A 17,452-nucleotide genomic window follows, 5' to 3' on the forward strand; every position below is an offset into this window, starting at 1 on the left:
AGAAATTGCACCTGAAACGGTTTTACTTCTGCTGATAAAGTGGTCAGGAGATGAAGACATTTTGTGCAACAGTAAAGTTGAAACTGTGCAGTGAATTTAAGTGTTAATTTGAGGCTCTGAGGTTTTTATTTATTAACCAGATGTAATGTTACTGTGAATATTAAGAGATTTTTGCAGTTTGCAAACATTATGAGCAGTTTTTGTGCAGAATTCTTGAGTCTTCATAGTTCTGTGGAGATGACGCTTTTATACGGAAGCATTTGTGCAGGAAGTGGTGCTGTTGTTGCATTAGTACCCATTAGGAGTGTCTCCATCTCCGTTATTAGAGACGTTGTGATGTTAAAGTGATGCTTTATCTTTAGGAGACATCGACAGCGATGGAGCTTCTTCCTCTTCTGTCTCTGCCTCCTGACTCGCTCTGAAATCACGTCTGCTCGACAAAACGGTAAGAAAACTGATTATTACAATGAGTTATTTATTTGAAAAGGTAATTTTTTATTTTATCTAAACGTCTGAAGCACCTGTAAACATGCAGAGGTCTGGAAACAGAATTGTAATCATGCTGCTCAGCTGCTGTCACATCAAAATGTTTCTTAATATTTAGCACAGATAAAAAAATATTGATAGTTTAGTAACTTTAGATGTGGCGTCGTGTGTGTGTGTGTGTGTACCATTTTGTCGTGAGAAGGTGGGGCTTTGTTGTGCATTTCCCAGAATCTGTCCATCCTGCCAACTGCCTGTATGTTCATTTTTTTTTGATAAGCTAAAGTAGAAACCCAATATGACAAGTTTAGTTTTATTTATTTTTTAGTTTAGTTTATTTCGATCATATAAATACACATGCATACATAACATAAATGGTAAAAAAAAAAAAAATTGGTAAGAAAACGGATAATTACACTAAGTAACTAAAGTATGTTTTTTCGAAATGTAATTTTATTTAATTTAATTGTTGGTAATATCTGTAAACATGCAGAGGGCTGGAAACATTAATCAGGCTGCTCAGCTGCTGGACATACACAAGTATTCTCTTGTATGCTCTTTAATACCATGACAACAAATTTGTAACCATCAGCCCAAAATTTGTCCTAAACAAGGCTACAGTATTTACGGCCATCTGCTCTTCATTATCTGTCTTTTGCCCAGTAGGCCTAATTGTTTCGGAAAGATGGTGATTCCACTGTAGAAACAGGTACCAGTTCCTCCACTATGTATGCTGCCACAAGCCCATTTATCTCTGCTGTGTTTACCTCCCTGTTGTTAAAACCAAGTCTTGCTGCTGGACTGGTATCGGTGGCGTGCCAAGGCACTTATCCCCCAACCCTGTTTGAGTCGTGACTCATTCAGATCTTTCAACCAAGTCTTTAAATTAACTCATGAGTCGCGAGTCTCTAGTATCATTAATCGGATCAGTTGAGTCCTACTACAATTTAATCTAACATAACAGCGCCGCACACAAACCTCTTGCAACATTAGCTACTACTAGACCTAGCCATCTTAGCTGCCAAAGGCTTTATAACTTACAATTATGTAGGCAACCACAACTCCACAAGTCAACTCAAGTGACTGAGTGAGCAGAGAGACAGTCTGAGACAGGTTATAGGAACTTCCCGACCCGCAGACTCAGAGCTGGAAACATTGCAAGCTCGCAGACCATGGGACTAACTCGAGGACTCATGAGTTCTTGAGTGAGTGATTCAGTCACGCGAATCAGCCGGTCTGTTGTCATGAGTGGATCTGTAGAGCGAGTGAAGTCTCTCCTCGAGTCAGGGTGAAAAGCAACAAAACAAAAGCCATTCTTTCACTTCTGAAATAACATACAATATTCTGCATGTAGCCTAGACCTACTGTAGGTTTGGTGTATAAATGTAGTATGTTAAAATGCAATGAGGTCGAGCAGACAGTCTGAAACATTGCAAACTCGCCTCAGCTCGCAGACCATGGGACTCATGAGGCATCATGACTCAAGAGTCCTCGAGTGAGTCAGTCAGTCGAATCAGCCGGCTACGTTGTCATGGGTGGATCTGTGATCTGAGTCTCTCCTCGAGTCAGGGTGAAAAGCAAATCCACAACAAAAGCCATTCTTTCACGTCTGAAATAACATTAGCTTATAGTTGTATAGATTTAGCATATCAAAATTAGGTCGATTGATTTAAAAAAATATATTTTTTATTTATTCACTGTGGGCATTTCTCTGTTCCTGTTTGGTGAGTCTGCACCGAGTGAATCCACAGAACTTCCTACTACGTTAGTGGTTAGAGACAATGGGCTAGGACTGCGTTTCCTTGGCGATTTTAGCATTTTTCCGTGAATTTTTTAATGCATCATTTGGTAGCATTGCATATTACGACTCAGTAATAAGATGGTAATAGTGGGGTAACAGTGAGATAATAAAGAGGTAATATATAGGTAATAACGTAATTACCAAAGTAATAATGTGGTAATACATCACAGTAATAAGATGTAATACTGGGGTAATAAGGTGATAAGGTAACAGATGTAATAACATGCAATTACCAATGTAATAAGTAAGAAAGGGTTTGACAATAACCATATGTATATCTAGGTAATGGTAATATACTTATATTTATATTCTAATAACGTGGTAATAATGGGGTAATATATGTTGATGTTATCACAGTATTATAGGCTGTTTTTTATTTTTATTTATTAAATAATTTATTTATTAAATAATTTATTTTTTATTATTTTTATTATAGGCAATTTTAAATTCCACATGTGTGTGTGTTCCTTTAAGAACTGTAGGACATTTGCACCATGGGACTTCAGTCAGGAAGTTGAATATGAGCAGGACAGCCTCATGTGTTATCTCTCCATACAATCCGCTTCAATCTTCGACGTTCCATGCCTTTGGTAGCATTCTCGGTATGTGAAACAGATGCTGACATACTGTTCTGATATCTTTGTTCATTATTGTCAGAAAGTTTGATGTGCAATATGTATATTTTTGATGATGATTGATAGCTCATATTGACTATCAGCACGCTTCATTAAGCTAGTTTGCCACTGTTATCTTGGGTTGTGCTACATGTAAGTGTATTTTAGTTTATTTAGATAAACAATATAGGTTATTCTATGTACACTGTATAACAATACATTACGTATTTTCCTTTATATTATAATATTTATTTTTTCCTGTATTTCTAGGTTACATGTTAGCTACTGTATATACTGCTGCATTACAGTGTTGTGTAGTTATATTGTTTTTACAATTATGATTGTATAATGTTTGTGACTCATCAATATGTAAGCTGTAACTGGTCATTGTGTTTCATTTCCCAGTTTCACCCTTTCTAAATAAACTGAGTTACGACAATCCCAGTCTCCAGTGCTTGATGGTGGATGGTGTTTAGCTGCTGGTCTGATTGCACAGGGTTACATGCATGCAGAAAAAGAAACATTTCATGGTAATATTAGAATAACAGAGGTGCAGAGATTACCTGGAAACTACCAGAAGCATTTCCAGGTAATCTCTGCACCTCTGTTAATCTAATATTACCATGTAATACAATAGAAACAGGCAGTTTTGCATTTTACGGTACTGATTCATGGTTGTTACACAGAAACTACCAGAAGCATTTACAGGTAAGAAGCCACAAGATTAAACATCAATAACATAAATCAACATAAAGTATTACCTTGAAACAAAAGGGAAATGTTTGGAACATAAAGGGTGGATACATTTCAGCATTATAATATGGTAATTACCAATTTTAAATTCCAAGAAGTTTTATCTAATTTGGAAGGTATTACGCTGATAGTAGCCTATAATACTGTGAAAACATCAACATATATTACCCCATTATTACCACATTATTAGAATATAAATATAAGTATATTACCATTACCTAGATATACATATGGTTATTGTCAAACCCTTTCTTACTTATTACATTGGTAATTGCATGTTATTACATCTGTTACCTTATCACCTTATTACCCCAGTATTACATCTTATTACTGTGATGTATTACCACATTATTACTTTGGTAATTACATGTTATTACCTATATATTACCTCTTTATTATCTCACTGTTACCCCACTATTACCATCTCATTACCGAGTCGTAATATGCAGTGCTACCCATCATTTTAGTATTGTGGATTCATCGACGGTGTTATCCAAATTAACAAGAGGGTCATTTATCAATAAATGCTTTTATTTTTCTGTAACATTATAGCGACATTACATGCAGGTTTATGAACCATTATTTTTTCCTATAGTCTAGCTACTTTTTCATCTGTCCGTCCTGTGTGGGTGTGGTCTGAGGATGACCTGTCTTTGCTAACCTGACCTGTTAATTTGGTTTAATATGGCTTTGCAATGAACGCTTGTTCACCTGTTTGCCATATGTGTTACAGCAGGGAAACACATTATATCAGAGAAAAAAAAGTGCTTCTGTTAAATGATAAGAGTCAGAAATAGTGTTTGCAGTGAGAAGGGCCACTACACATATTGTCCGTTTACACATTGTGTTCAAAGGAGCAGCTCCAGAGCCATCTGTCAAGATACTTAATAATCCAACAAACAACTCAGCGCTGCTGCAGTGTGAGGTTCGAGATGCTTCTCCAGCCATTAAAGTAGAGCTGCAGGACAGTGCTGGAAACACACTTCCTGCTGAGGGGCCCCAGGTCTCAGAAAGAGGAGACAGATACTACATCACCCTCCAAACTACTGTGTTCAAGACCGACAACTTCAGCTGTGTCGTCACACAGGAGGAAACCAACCAACAGATTTATGCTCAGACCTTTGTGCATATCAGTGGTGAGTTTATTTATTCAATATATAATAATTTAAATTGTTGGTTATTAGTTTTCAAAATGTTAGATGAAGACATCTGCATGTTTCAAACTGAGTGAAAACTTCACACTTAAACTGAAACTTTGTGGCTATATTTACACCACTACGTTTTAAAAACAAATATCTTTTGCTACGTTTAGGCCTCGCGTCTACACTACTACTACTTCCACCTTGCCGTCGGTCCAAGTTCTTCTCCAAAGTATTTTCTTTGTTTTCAACTTATACATCCATGATTTTCAACCCCAGAGTAACGTCAGATGGACTCCCAGTCTATGTTCTGCCGTTTTTGCCTTGTAGTCACGTTACTTTCAGCAACAGTTCTACCTCGTCGTCAATCTAAACAAAGAAGAAATTGTCTTATTTTTCGCCATTGCTGCTCCTCTTACGTCATTAAGGACAGATATTTCTGCTACTGGAGACATTTCATTTGTACAGAGAGTCTGGCCAGTGTTAACTTCCTTGAAGGCGGGTACTCTGTTGAAGTTTAAAATTATTGGATCTGTCCAGAGCCACTCTGGATCTGCTATAACCAATTGCTAACGTTAGCATCGCTAGCGTTCACCTTAACCAACTCCTTCACCACTAATACTAACACGTCAGACGGACTCCATTTTTTCCTTGTAGTCACGTTACTTTCAGCAACAGTTCTACCTCGTCAGTCTAAACAAAGAAGAAATCGTCTTATTTTTTGCCATTGCTGCTCCTCTTACGTTATTAAGGACAGAGATTAGGGAGTGAGGAGTTGCAGCGTCCACCTAACCCGGCCCACCTGCTTCTCCTCGTAGTTAGTTATGCTATTACAATTCTAGACTGCAGGGGTTGCTGTTTCCTTCCTATGACACACTGAGCTGCTCTCTCTTCTCTACTTGTTACTTCTGTATGCATCCTGTCCCAGAATTGCTTGTTACTAATCTAGCTCTGGGGAGTTTACTTCTTCTTCGCAGAGCTATGCTCTGTGATTCTCTGCAAATCCCGGCCGCATCCTGCTGCATCCTGCTGCATCCTACTGCATCCTGCTGCATCCTGCTGCATCCGCTGCATCCGCCGCATCCACCCATGCTCTGCAGCGCCACGTTTCATCCCGCAACGCCCTGCTGTGATGTTCCTATGCACAGAGTAGTCTGGATCCGGTATAGGGGACTGCACTACTCAGTATGACACGATGTGCCCTGCTATGACATGAACTTCCACGATGACCTTCGACGTCACTGTGACCTTTAATGTGACTATTATCACCACTGTTCATCACACCCCCAACCGGCCCGTCAGACACCGCCTACCAAGAGTCTGGGTCTGCCGAGGTTTCTTCCTAAAAGGGAGTTTTTCCTTGCCACTGTCGCGATAGCCACTGCTAATGCTTGCTCTTGATGGAATTACTGTAATTGTTGGGGTTTTGGAAAGTGTCTCGAGATAACTTTTGTTATGATTTGATACTATAAATAAAATTGAATTGAAATGGAAAAATTGAATTGAAAATTGAATTAGATTAGTTCTGCTACTGGAGCTAAAACATGCTAGCCTGGTCCTACCAGACTCTGGTACATTTAATTTGTACAGAGAGTCTGGCCAGTGTTAACTTCCTTGAAGGCGGGTACTCGGTACTGATCTGTCCAGAGCCACTCTGGATCTGCCATAACCAATTGCTAATGTTAGCATCGCTAGTGTTCGCCTTAGCCAACTCCTTCACCACTAACGGAGCAAACTGGAAAATTAAACTTTTCCCGAACCATGTGGGGAGGAGGGCCACAACATCATGGCCACCAACAAAACTCAGCAAAGATTGTTCTTGCTCGGGTTTTAACTTCTGGATATTCGGCAGTGTTGCCACAAAGGACCGAATGGCTTCGCTTGCAACTTTTTCCGCCGCCATTACAGAACTATAACTCAAACTAGCGCACAACCTCAACATCATTGTTCTCAGCCATTCCCTCTGTTCGCTGATTGGACCGCCAAAGATCTGCTCGGAGAAAATCCAAGACTATACCGCAAACCCAGACGGAGTACTGAAGGGAAATGAAAATTGAGTAAAAGTACGTAGGAGGGCAGAGCCAGGCTACTAAAACTCTTGCCCGGAGATGTTTTTTGGCTTAAAATGCTTCTTTAAAAAAACAAAACATCGTGTAAATGTAGCCTTACTTTCTGATTTACTTTCTACCTGTTTAGGTAAGTAGGCTGGTGTGTGCATTGTTGTTGAGCTGTGGTTAATGAGTTTCTATCACTCGGAGCGATCACCAGCAGGGACATTGTTTGGCTCATTAGCAGGGATGTGGTCAGCACATGTAGCCAACCATCATCAACTCTTGTTTTTAACAACTGGCATTTGTTTGAAGGGGCAGCTTCAGCGGCAGACTCCTCCTCCGAAGACTCAGAAGGACAAATGAGTCTACGAAAGGGTCTAAGCGGGAGTTCTTTTGGAAGGCCAGGTGAGCTAAGTATCTTTTTACCTTTTCAATCATGTGTACATTTTTCATTCCTGTTCGTGTTTCCTATCAGCCTCGGACATGTTCACAACGGTACCAGATCCAAACCACCCTTATCTATCCCACCAGCTCCACACACCCAACAGCCAACACATCCACCCCTGCTGCTCTTTCCTTGGCCTACTCTTTCACCCAAACACTAGTGATAGCAGTCTGACACTGAAGCTTCAATACGTGCTTCAGACCATTAACTACAATTCCATTTGAAGCTCTGCTCCGAAGGTTGCTTTGGTACGGAAAAAATCACGTGACATCAGAGATGAGGACTTGAGTCGCACTTAAGTCGCACAAACTGGACTCGGACTCGACCCAAAAGACTTCAGACTCGAGCTTCGAGACTCGTCAACAACCTGTTTTCATACAATTATTGCTTTTTAAATCTAAATTTATTCATGTATTTCTATTTTCTTTTATTGCCGCATATACAGGCATATATTGGCGCTCGTCATACAGTATGACGAGCTGTATGTCCCCTGCCCTTTGCCATAATGTGCAACGTAACGCATGCACCAAGTCCTCCTGGAGTTTGTCATTAGTTTTGCTTTCAATAACTTTCTAAACAGTGGGCTAGAGGGATGTGTTAAGTAGACCCCATGAAGTTATCCTACAACTGATTTTGATACTGTACTGTATGGATGGTAGCTACAGGACATGCTTTGAATTCATAGGATTTAACAATACAGTGTTAGGGACAGATCAGATGGCCAGAGACTTGAGACTTGACTTGAACTTGCCCCTCAAAGACTTGAGATTTGACTTGGACTTGAGCTCAAAGACTTGACACTTGACTTGCAAAAAATTACTTGTGAACATCTCTGCGTGACATATGATGTCTGAAGCAGCAACTGCGTCATTCTCTGAATGAATCAGCTGAGTGTTTAGCAGCGCCACCGTCACACGCGGACCAGTCAGCTGCTGCACTGCAACTGGCACCGCCTCGTTTCGAGCGCGCTCAAAGCATAATAACTTTAATGCACAACATTGCGTTTGGTTTGTAGTAGCCTCTACATTGACAAGCATTAGTTTGTTTGTATCGATTTATTTTCATTAGCCTATTTTGGAAGCATCTAGGAAGAGAGGTTGTTCTGACATGGGAAAACTTGATTCTGATCGCTCCTGATAAGGTATGTAATGTATGTATGCATGGGTGCTTTGGATGAAAGCGTCAGCTGGCGTCATCCGTTCCCTCTGAACGAATTTTCTCTCAATGTGGAGAGTTTGTGAGCAAAAAAAGAAACAGGCTTAGTCCAAAAAGTGTGGAAAAAATGATGTTCCTTAATACAAATCTTTGAGTGTTCCCTATCCCACATACTCCCTGGCCATAGTTACACAAGCACACCCAACTTGTGCCATATTTTCCCAGCACATCCTCTGTTTCCCAAGCACACTCTCTCCAATACCCAATAACACCAATTCATCAATCTTTCTTTGTGAAAAGAATGATATCCCATTCTTAGTATACATGTGCACTCTCTGTGTGTGTGTGTGTCTGTGTGATTTATTTCACTAGCCTTAAAGCCTATTAAAGCCTCCTGTACACTATCTACCAAAAGATAATTTAGATGCAGCCTTGGGACTTCACCAGGTGAGGTTGCTCTTACTGAAGCTTTGAGTAAAGAACCCATTTTCAAAAAATTCTTCTCAGTGGTTCAGTGCTTCACCAATGCTTAATTTGCCCATCACTGCCAAACACCCAGACCCACTTGTAGAGGTGGGGGTACAGGCCTACTCATCATCCCCAAATGGAGATTTTCTCTCTACCCACCACCACATTTTCTTCCACTGTCTTTTCAATTTCACACTGTGACCATAAGTTATCTGGTACAATTAAACGTTGTTATCTACCGTCCACCAGGACCTTTGGAAGAGTTCTTGGAGGAATTAGCAGAGATGTTCACAAGTCATTTTTTGGAAGTCGAGTCTCAAGTCTTTGAGTGTGAGTCCAAGTCAAGTCTCAAGTTTCTGGCCATCTGATCTGTCCCTAAGACTGTATTGTTAAATCTTATGAATTCAAAGCATGTCCTGGAGCTACCATCCATACAGTACAGTATCAAAATCAGTTGTAGGATAACTTTATGGGGTCTACTGCAATGCAATCTGAAGAAACACAAATTAAGAACTCTGTTTCAATTTCATAACTGTATTTTTCAACATTTTGGTATCTGCACCAAAGAATACATGTTTGTCTGTGTTACTAACTCATCATGCCCAACCTCATCATGTATTATATTTTTCAGTGTTCAAAGTTTGAGGGAAACATCTGTATTTAAAGTTAATACACCGCCCATGGTGCAAACATGTGAGAACTGATACTTTCCATATTGCTATTTAAAAACAACCTGGTGAAAAATTAACCTAAGTCTGTCACATCATATGGATACAATTCTAAAGATACAATTTTTCCTGTTCCCAGCATAAGCACAACATTTTGCGATGTGTAGATTGTTACCTGTGACAATATGCTAAATATAACGTCTCTTTCACATTAGCAAGTGACTGACCTATCTGGGTGCGTTTTGAGATGCCTGATGAAGTTTGACGTTGTTGATCTGCCACCATTTACAGTGCCTTGCGAAAGTATTCGGCCCCCTTGAACTTTTCGACCTTTTGCCACATTTCCGGCCTCAAACATAAAGATATAAAACTGTAATTTTTTGTGAAGAATCAACAACAAGTGGGACACAATCATGAAGTGGAACGAAATTTATTGGATATTTCAAACCTTTTAAACAAATAAAAAACTGAAATATTTGGCGTGCAAAATTATTCAGCCCCCTTAAGTTAATACATTGTAGCGCCACCTTTTGCTGCAATTACAGCTGTAAGTCGCTTGGGGTATGTCTCTATCAGTTTTGCACATCGAGAGACTGACATTTTTGCCCATTTCTCCTTGCAAAACAGCTCGAGCTCAGTGAGGTTGGATGGAGAGCGTTTGTGAACAGCAGTTTTCAGTTCTTTCCACAGATTCTCGATTGGATTCAGGTCTGGACTTTGACTTGGCCATTCTAACACCTGGATATGTTTATTTGTGAACCATTCCATTGTAGATTTTGCTTTATGTTTTGGATCATTGTCTTGTTGGAAGACAAATCTCCGTCCCAGTCTCAGGTCTTTTGCAGACTCCATCAGGTTTTCTTCCAGAATGGTCCTGTATTTGGCTCCATCCATCTTCCCATCAATTTTAACCATCTTCCCTGTCCCTGCTGAAGAAAAGCAGGCCCAAACCATGATGCTGCCACCACCATGTTTGACAGTGGGGATGGTGTGTTCAGGGTGATGAGCTGTGTTGCTTTTACGCCAAACATAACGTTTTGCATTGTTGCCAAAAAGTTCGATTTTGGTTTCATCTGACCACAGCACCTTCTTCCACATGTTTGGTGTGTCTCCCAGGTGGCTTTTGGCAAACTTTAAACGACACTTTTTATGGATATCTTTAAGAAATGGCTTTCTTCTTGCCACTCTTCCATAAAGGCCAGATTTGTGCGGTATTCCCGACTGATGTTGTCCTATGGACGAGTCTCCCACCTCAGCTGTAGATCTCTGCAGTTCATCCAGAGTGATCATGGGCCTCTTGGCTGCATCTCTGATCAGTCTTCTCATTGTATGAGCTGAAGGTTTAGAGGGACGGCCGGGTCTTCGTAGATTTGTAGTGGTCTGATACTCCTTCCATTTCAATATTATCGCTTGCACAGTGCTCCTTGGGATGTTTAAAGCTTGGGAAATCTTTTTGTATCCAAATCCGGCTTTAAACTTCTCCACAACAGTATCTCGGACCTGCCTGGTGTGTTCCTTGTTCTTCATGATGCTCTCTGCGCTTTACACGGACCTCTGAGACTATCACAGAGCAGGTGCATTTATACGGAGACTTGATTACATACAGCTGGATTCTATTTATCATCATTAGTCATTTAGGTCAACATTGGATCATTCAGAGATCCTCACTGAACTTCTGGAGAGAGTTTGCTGCACTGAAAGTAAAGGGGCTGAATAATTTTGCATGCCCACTTTTTCAGTTTTTTATTTGTTAAAAATGTTTGAAATAGCCAATGAATTTCGTTCCACTTCATAATTGGGACCCACTTGTTGTTGATTCTTCACAAAAAATTACAGTTTTATATCTTTATGTTTGAGGCCTGAAATGTGGCAAAAGGTCGAAACGTTCAAGGGGGCCGAATACTTTCGCAAGGCACTGTATCTTGGTGCCACACACCTTGCATGTAGCTGTTTGCTTACTAGTTATTGAAAGCAAAACTAATGACAAAAGGCACAACTCCGGGAGGACTTGGTGTTGCCATCGTCAATGCATTTTTTGATATGTGAGTGCGCGCACAGGTATAGCGCATGCGTTATGTTGCACATTATGACAAAGGGCAGGGGACATACAGCTCGTCATATGTTTCCCCAACATATATGCACCAATAAAAGAAAATAGAAATACATGAATACATTTAGATTTAAAAAAGCAATTATTGCATGAAAACAGGTTGTTGATGTGTCTCGAAGCTCGAGTCCGAGTCAAGTCTGAAGTCTTTTGGGTCAAGTCGCAAGTCAAGTCTGAAGTCTAAACTAAAGTAAACTACTGTGTGTGACATCAGTAAGACTGTATTGTGGGTGTTCGAAGCTATGGTTATGCTTTGACACCCTGATAACCTTCGCCATCCTAACCACCCGCCCCTTTGACCCCTTCTCCAGTCGATTGCTTCCGCCCTTTTCTCACCCATCTTATTAACACCTTCTTGTCAACCGTCCGTTTCTCAAACTTTCTCAAAGGAGGAAGAGTGACCCCTCTCCTCAGAAAACCCACCTTCGAGCCGTCTGAAGTAAACAACTGCAGAACTGTCTTCATTCTTCCATTTTTCTCCAAACCACTCAAGCACGCTATCTTTAATCGACTCTCTTCTTATCTTCACCGGACAACTTTCTTGTTCCCCAGTCTGATTTCAATGCAGGAAACTCAACTTCACACTTCTAGAGCAGTCTCTCTCTCCTCTGTGGTCATCCTTCTGGACCTTTCTGCTGCTTTTGACACAGTGAACCACCAGATCCTTATTTCCACCCTTCAGGGGCAGGTGTCTCAGGCTTGGCGCTCTCTTTGCTCACATCTTACCTCAAAGGCTGTAACTTGTAGAGGTTATGTGTCAGAACCGTGTCTACTCACAACTGGGGTACCTCAAGGTTACGTCCTGGGTCCCCTCCTCATTTCTCCGTACACCAACTCTCTTGGTTCTGTTATTCACTCACATGGCTTTTCCTATCACAGCTACGCAGACGACACTCAACTAATTCTCTCTTTTCCCCAGTCTAAAATACAGGTAGCAGCTCGCACCTCTACCTGTCTGACTGACATCTCTCATTGGATGTCCACACCAAGGTTATTATTGGAAGCAGTACTCAGATTCTTTACTTAGAAGTATTTTAACGCTGAAAAGAGGGTTGTTTTTTTTGTATAAAACTGGGCAGTCTAGACAGTAGAATGGCGCTTTATATAAATATATATATATATATATATATATATATATATATATATATATATATATATATATATATATAAATTGGTGCTACATTGCCATAGAAACAGGCAATCAGCTGGTTAAAGAGCAAACAGGTATTATATATCATGTTTTATACATATGTGAGATGAAATTAATTATACTGTATATGTCTGATGAATGTAGTGAAGTACAATGTATAAAGTAGCATCAAATGGAGGTACTTAGCCAGCACTTATTGGTCAGATGTGTCTGGGGGGGCGGGAGCAAAAAAGTAAATACAGGAAGAAGGTCCTGTGTTCTGGACTAGTGCATATTTCTGTCATCTCTATGGTCAAACCAGCTAATTTCATTAGCTGGTTTTATCGTCCGGACGATATATCAGGCCGATATTTGCGTTTTTACGTGTATCGGCATCGGCACAGTTCACGTGCAGACCATGCACTGCCCCTCCCCCACTAGCAGAGTGGCAGTCTTAAATTACAAATCAAGCACTTTGTTTCAATGGCTACTTTTCAGGTTTATTGTTTTCTTAAATTATTTAAATGTGTTGACAAAGGACATTTTGTGATGACTTGATTATATCTGTCTTATAATTATGGCTGTCAGCATTTAACACGTTAATCGCGATTAAGGGCCGAGCATAACGCGGATAATTTTTTTTAATCGCACAAGTCGCATGCCACCATTTATTAATTTATTTTCACTTCACTCGGCTTCACGTCGTGCCTAACAGGCTACTATTTTGACCCTTTGCCGAACCTTTACTTATCATCAAGCTGCCATACTTCCTCGTAACACATCCTACTGCTGCAGGCTGCAGGCATTATGGAGAAATGCAGCAGCAACACAATTCTGAAGGGCGCTTTTTATTTTCCAAAACTCCCGGACGGCTCCTAGACAAGTAGAAAGCCAAATGCACATTGTGTAAAGCCGAATTAAAATATCACCGAAGCACGTCAAGCTTGAGCTACCACCTATGAGCTCAGCATAGTCCAGTTAACGTGACTCAGGTTGATGCTGGTGGGATCAGGCAAAGAACTATTTTGGAGAATGCTACTCGCCGACTTAATTTTGACCATGGCCTTAACAATAAACAAGTTCCTGACTTTTGTTTTTTTTTTTTTTTCTTTATACTTTTTTCTTTTTTTTTTTTTTTTTTTTTTTTTTTTTTTTCTTCTTTTTTCTTCTTTTGTTTACAGTAAATAAATAATAAACTAATACAAATCTTTAAGTCAAGTTCATAAAGTAGCTTTCTTTGCATTCATTTGATTCCCAATCAAGATACACTGGTAAGACTTGCTTTCCATTGTTAATATGTACTTAAAAACAGTTGAGGTGAAGTTACCATAGTAACTGACTCTGAGGTGAAGTTACCTCTCTTTCTGAAACAGAAAACCCAGAGTTACCCTCATCTCAGGGTTAACAAACTCAGAGTTCTCACTAAACCTGCTTTCTGAAATAGGGCCCTGGAAACAAAGTTCAGGTGTTTTCTCAGTGTTGCTTCTCTATCAAGTTGATGAATGATATTTAATAAGCATTCTAACATCTTTTGCTTTCTCTTTTTAGGTGACGGAGAAGTGCCAACCTCAGGTGAGTCCTAATTTTGATTTATTTACTGATCTCTACATCAACATGTGTGATGTAACTCATCACCGATAAGGAAAGACATTTATATACCAACACATAACAACTATGAATTGTATTTAATGTCCATTTGTCACTTCTGGTTATAATAATTATAAAATAATAATATAATTTGTCTGCTACAAAATTATCTTAAAATATTATTTAAAATGTTTTCTGTCACACTAATGTAATCTGAACACTTTATTTTCTGAAGTTAATAAATTACCTTAAATAACAAAGTAAAGTATGAAACAATACATACACACACGTCAGTAAAAAGGATTTGAGAAAAAAGTATCTTATGTAGCTCAGTAATATTCAACTTGTAGTTTTATATAATTTTCTAGTTGTAATTCTGATTGAACCAGGAAAGGCTGAAGAGATCTTCCAAAAGGATTTTATGCTGAAGGATGAATTCAAATAAATAAACCATGACCATTAGTAATTAGTAATATATAATAGAATTATGCTCAAACATTTTTCCAAAAACAAAATTTAGATTATTTTGTTTAATTCGCTAGAAGAAATAATTGTGTTGAGAGACCTGAAACTGTATCTCAATATGAGTGTTATTAAAGGTGCAATATGTAATATTGTATGTAATACTGGCAGCTAGTGGTTAAAATAGTTACTGCACTACCAATTCAAAATACTGGAGAGTCGTTTCCCCCGCCCCCTCCTGCCCAGACTCGAAGTTCACGGGGGTTGCCAGGCTGAGACCGCAGCATCCACAACAATGTTGCTAGACGCTTTTCTCACATAGCCAGACATTACTCCACAGCAGAGAAGCTAACGGTAGATGCTAGTCTCACATAGCCAGACATTACTCCACAGCACAGCAGAGTAGCTAACTTTAGATGCTAGTCTCACATAGCCAGACATTACTCCACAGCACAGTGGAGTAGCTAACGTTAGATGCTGGCTGTATTGACAGTCATAAAAGCCCGTGCTCACGCGGAGCTCTGTAACCAACTGACAGACACACTTTTTTGGCTTAAAATTACAGTACGAACCGCTAAAAACACAACAACCTCACTGTCCTCTCCACACGCCAGTCAGGCACACTTCCTCGGCTTAGAATTACAACACGAAACGCTAAAAATACCACTACCTTGCCGACTGAACACACTTCATTGGCTTAGAATTACGGCAACAATCGCTAAACACACTGCAAACTCACAGTCCTCTCTTTCCGATTGACAGCGCCCCTCTCGTGGCTTAAAATAACTCACCGTTGTCGGCTCCAGCTGCTGAACTACACGCTGTAAACAGCCGTGGGCGTCTTGCCTGGTCCTCCGGTAACGTTAGCAGTTAGCAGGGTTAGCATGGCGGCATTAGCCAGGACCAGTCGGGATCACTTTACTGGCTATGTCTCAATTGTTTTTGCGAGTAACCAACTCGGGTACTCTAGCTATATAATTCAATGTGAGAACACAAATGTTGAAATGACAAAAAATGCCCATCCCTAGTAGCTGTGATAAATTAGCCTGAAGCTAATGCTTACCTGTTCAGGAGAAAATAAGCCAACTCTGCGTCCTTTTGGGATCGAAGCTGTCTCCATCTTTCAAATACATCTCCATTATTTACCAGGGGGTTGTTACGTCTCTGGTCACGCAACTGTTAGAAACATGCTGTTTTCTTTTTTTTACGTCAGGTAGAATCTATCTCCGTTGATCCTGTTCGTTTGTGTGCAGCTTTCATGGCTGTACTACCGTTACAGCTGTAGCACGCTGGGTTTACGTTTTTACAGGTATATCTGGCAACCCGGCCTGGATGTCAAACTGGGCCGTTGATAACAACACACAGATCAAAACATAAACATAAATTCCGTCACGGAACGTAAATTTCAAAATGAACAAATACTGACATTAGCATTGTTGTCAGAAAAGATAGTATTTCAGTTTAACATGTTTCCTTAATATCTGATGAGGCATTGGTGTCATTTTTGGATTTATTACAGTACAAATATTACATATTGGACCTTTAAATATGAATCTCTTAAAAACTTTTTATAAATGAGTCAAACGTATAATTTAGCTTCAAGAGTTGGAGCTTCCAGAGACTCCTGCTCCATAAATCCAAACTGTATCTCTCTGTTCTCATTGAGCCCCAATAACTGCAAAGCCGACCCCCCCACCAAGAAACACTCAGCTTACGTCTGAAATCACACATTCTGCACCACAGACTCAACATCTAAACTATCGTTCAAGGTGTGTAATTTTCAGTGAGTGTAATTTTCAACATCGTAACCATGGTAACCCCTGCTGACCTCTGCTCTAGCGGCATCAGCCGTCAGACAGTCTGGCGAGGTCGGTGACTAGTCTGTTCGGTGTGTTCCGTCCTGTCGTCCGTCCGAGGAGCCGTCTGGCTTCGTTTTGGCCGACCTGACATGTTGCGTCGGAGGGCGGGCAGTCAGACTCCATGAACAATCTGATTGGTGGAGTGCTTACCTGGAAATGATGATGAGCGGGATGAGCCTGACTAGAATCTCTCAAAATCTGATGAAAATCTTTTAAACTGACCTTTGTTGATCAGACAGATTCAGCAACTGCACGGCCTATTTCTCTCTTAAAATGTTTTCAGAAACACGTTTTGGTGAACTATTTTAGTACAATATCAGATCGTATTCTGAACAATCCGCCGTGACAGTCCCAGTCATTGAAATTCCGGAGAAACCAGACCCACATGACGTGTTCGTCCAATCAGCAGTTTTCATTTTTTGGGCAACAATACATATTAGCGCCACCTGCTGTTATTGAGACGTATTACAAGCTCAAGTCGGCGTCTCTTCGGTGTGTTCTGAGGCATTTTTTGAACCTCGGGGAGCCGACTGATCGGTCTGACTGGCTTTTCTGCCAACGGTCGGCCGTCGGGTTGGTGTGTCAGGGGCTTTAGCCTACACATGTTAGTGTGGAACTTCAGACCAGCCATGATGATTTTAATGTTGACGTTACAGAGCTGAATGAAGTACTCTGATTCTTTCCCGATCCCGCATTCAAAATTACTACTTCAGTAAAAGTATAGACGTATC

The 17,452-nt window shown here is 40.2% G+C and overlaps 2 protein-coding genes across 3 annotated transcripts in view; one reads left to right on the forward strand and one right to left on the reverse strand.

Moving 5' to 3' along the window:
• The window catches only part of LOC120557668, a 1,015,838-nt gene that overhangs the window by 454,221 nt on the left and 544,165 nt on the right, over positions 1-17,452 (reverse strand). The window lies entirely within an intron of this gene.
• Positions 1-17,452, forward strand: part of LOC120557124 — a 655,636-nt gene that overhangs the window by 169 nt on the left and 638,015 nt on the right. Inside the window, exons 2-5 of the mRNA XM_039797157.1 lie at positions 363-445; positions 4,506-4,787; positions 7,154-7,246; positions 14,362-14,385. Of these exons, the coding sequence (XP_039653091.1) occupies positions 363-445; positions 4,506-4,787; positions 7,154-7,246; positions 14,362-14,385 (482 nt within the window). The remainder of the gene's footprint in view (positions 1-362; positions 446-4,505; positions 4,788-7,153; positions 7,247-14,361; positions 14,386-17,452) is intronic.

This window comes from Perca fluviatilis, chromosome 4 (assembly GCF_010015445.1).
Source record: "Perca fluviatilis chromosome 4, GENO_Pfluv_1.0, whole genome shotgun sequence".
In the NCBI taxonomy this organism is placed as follows: Eukaryota; Metazoa; Chordata; class Actinopteri; order Perciformes; family Percidae; genus Perca; species Perca fluviatilis.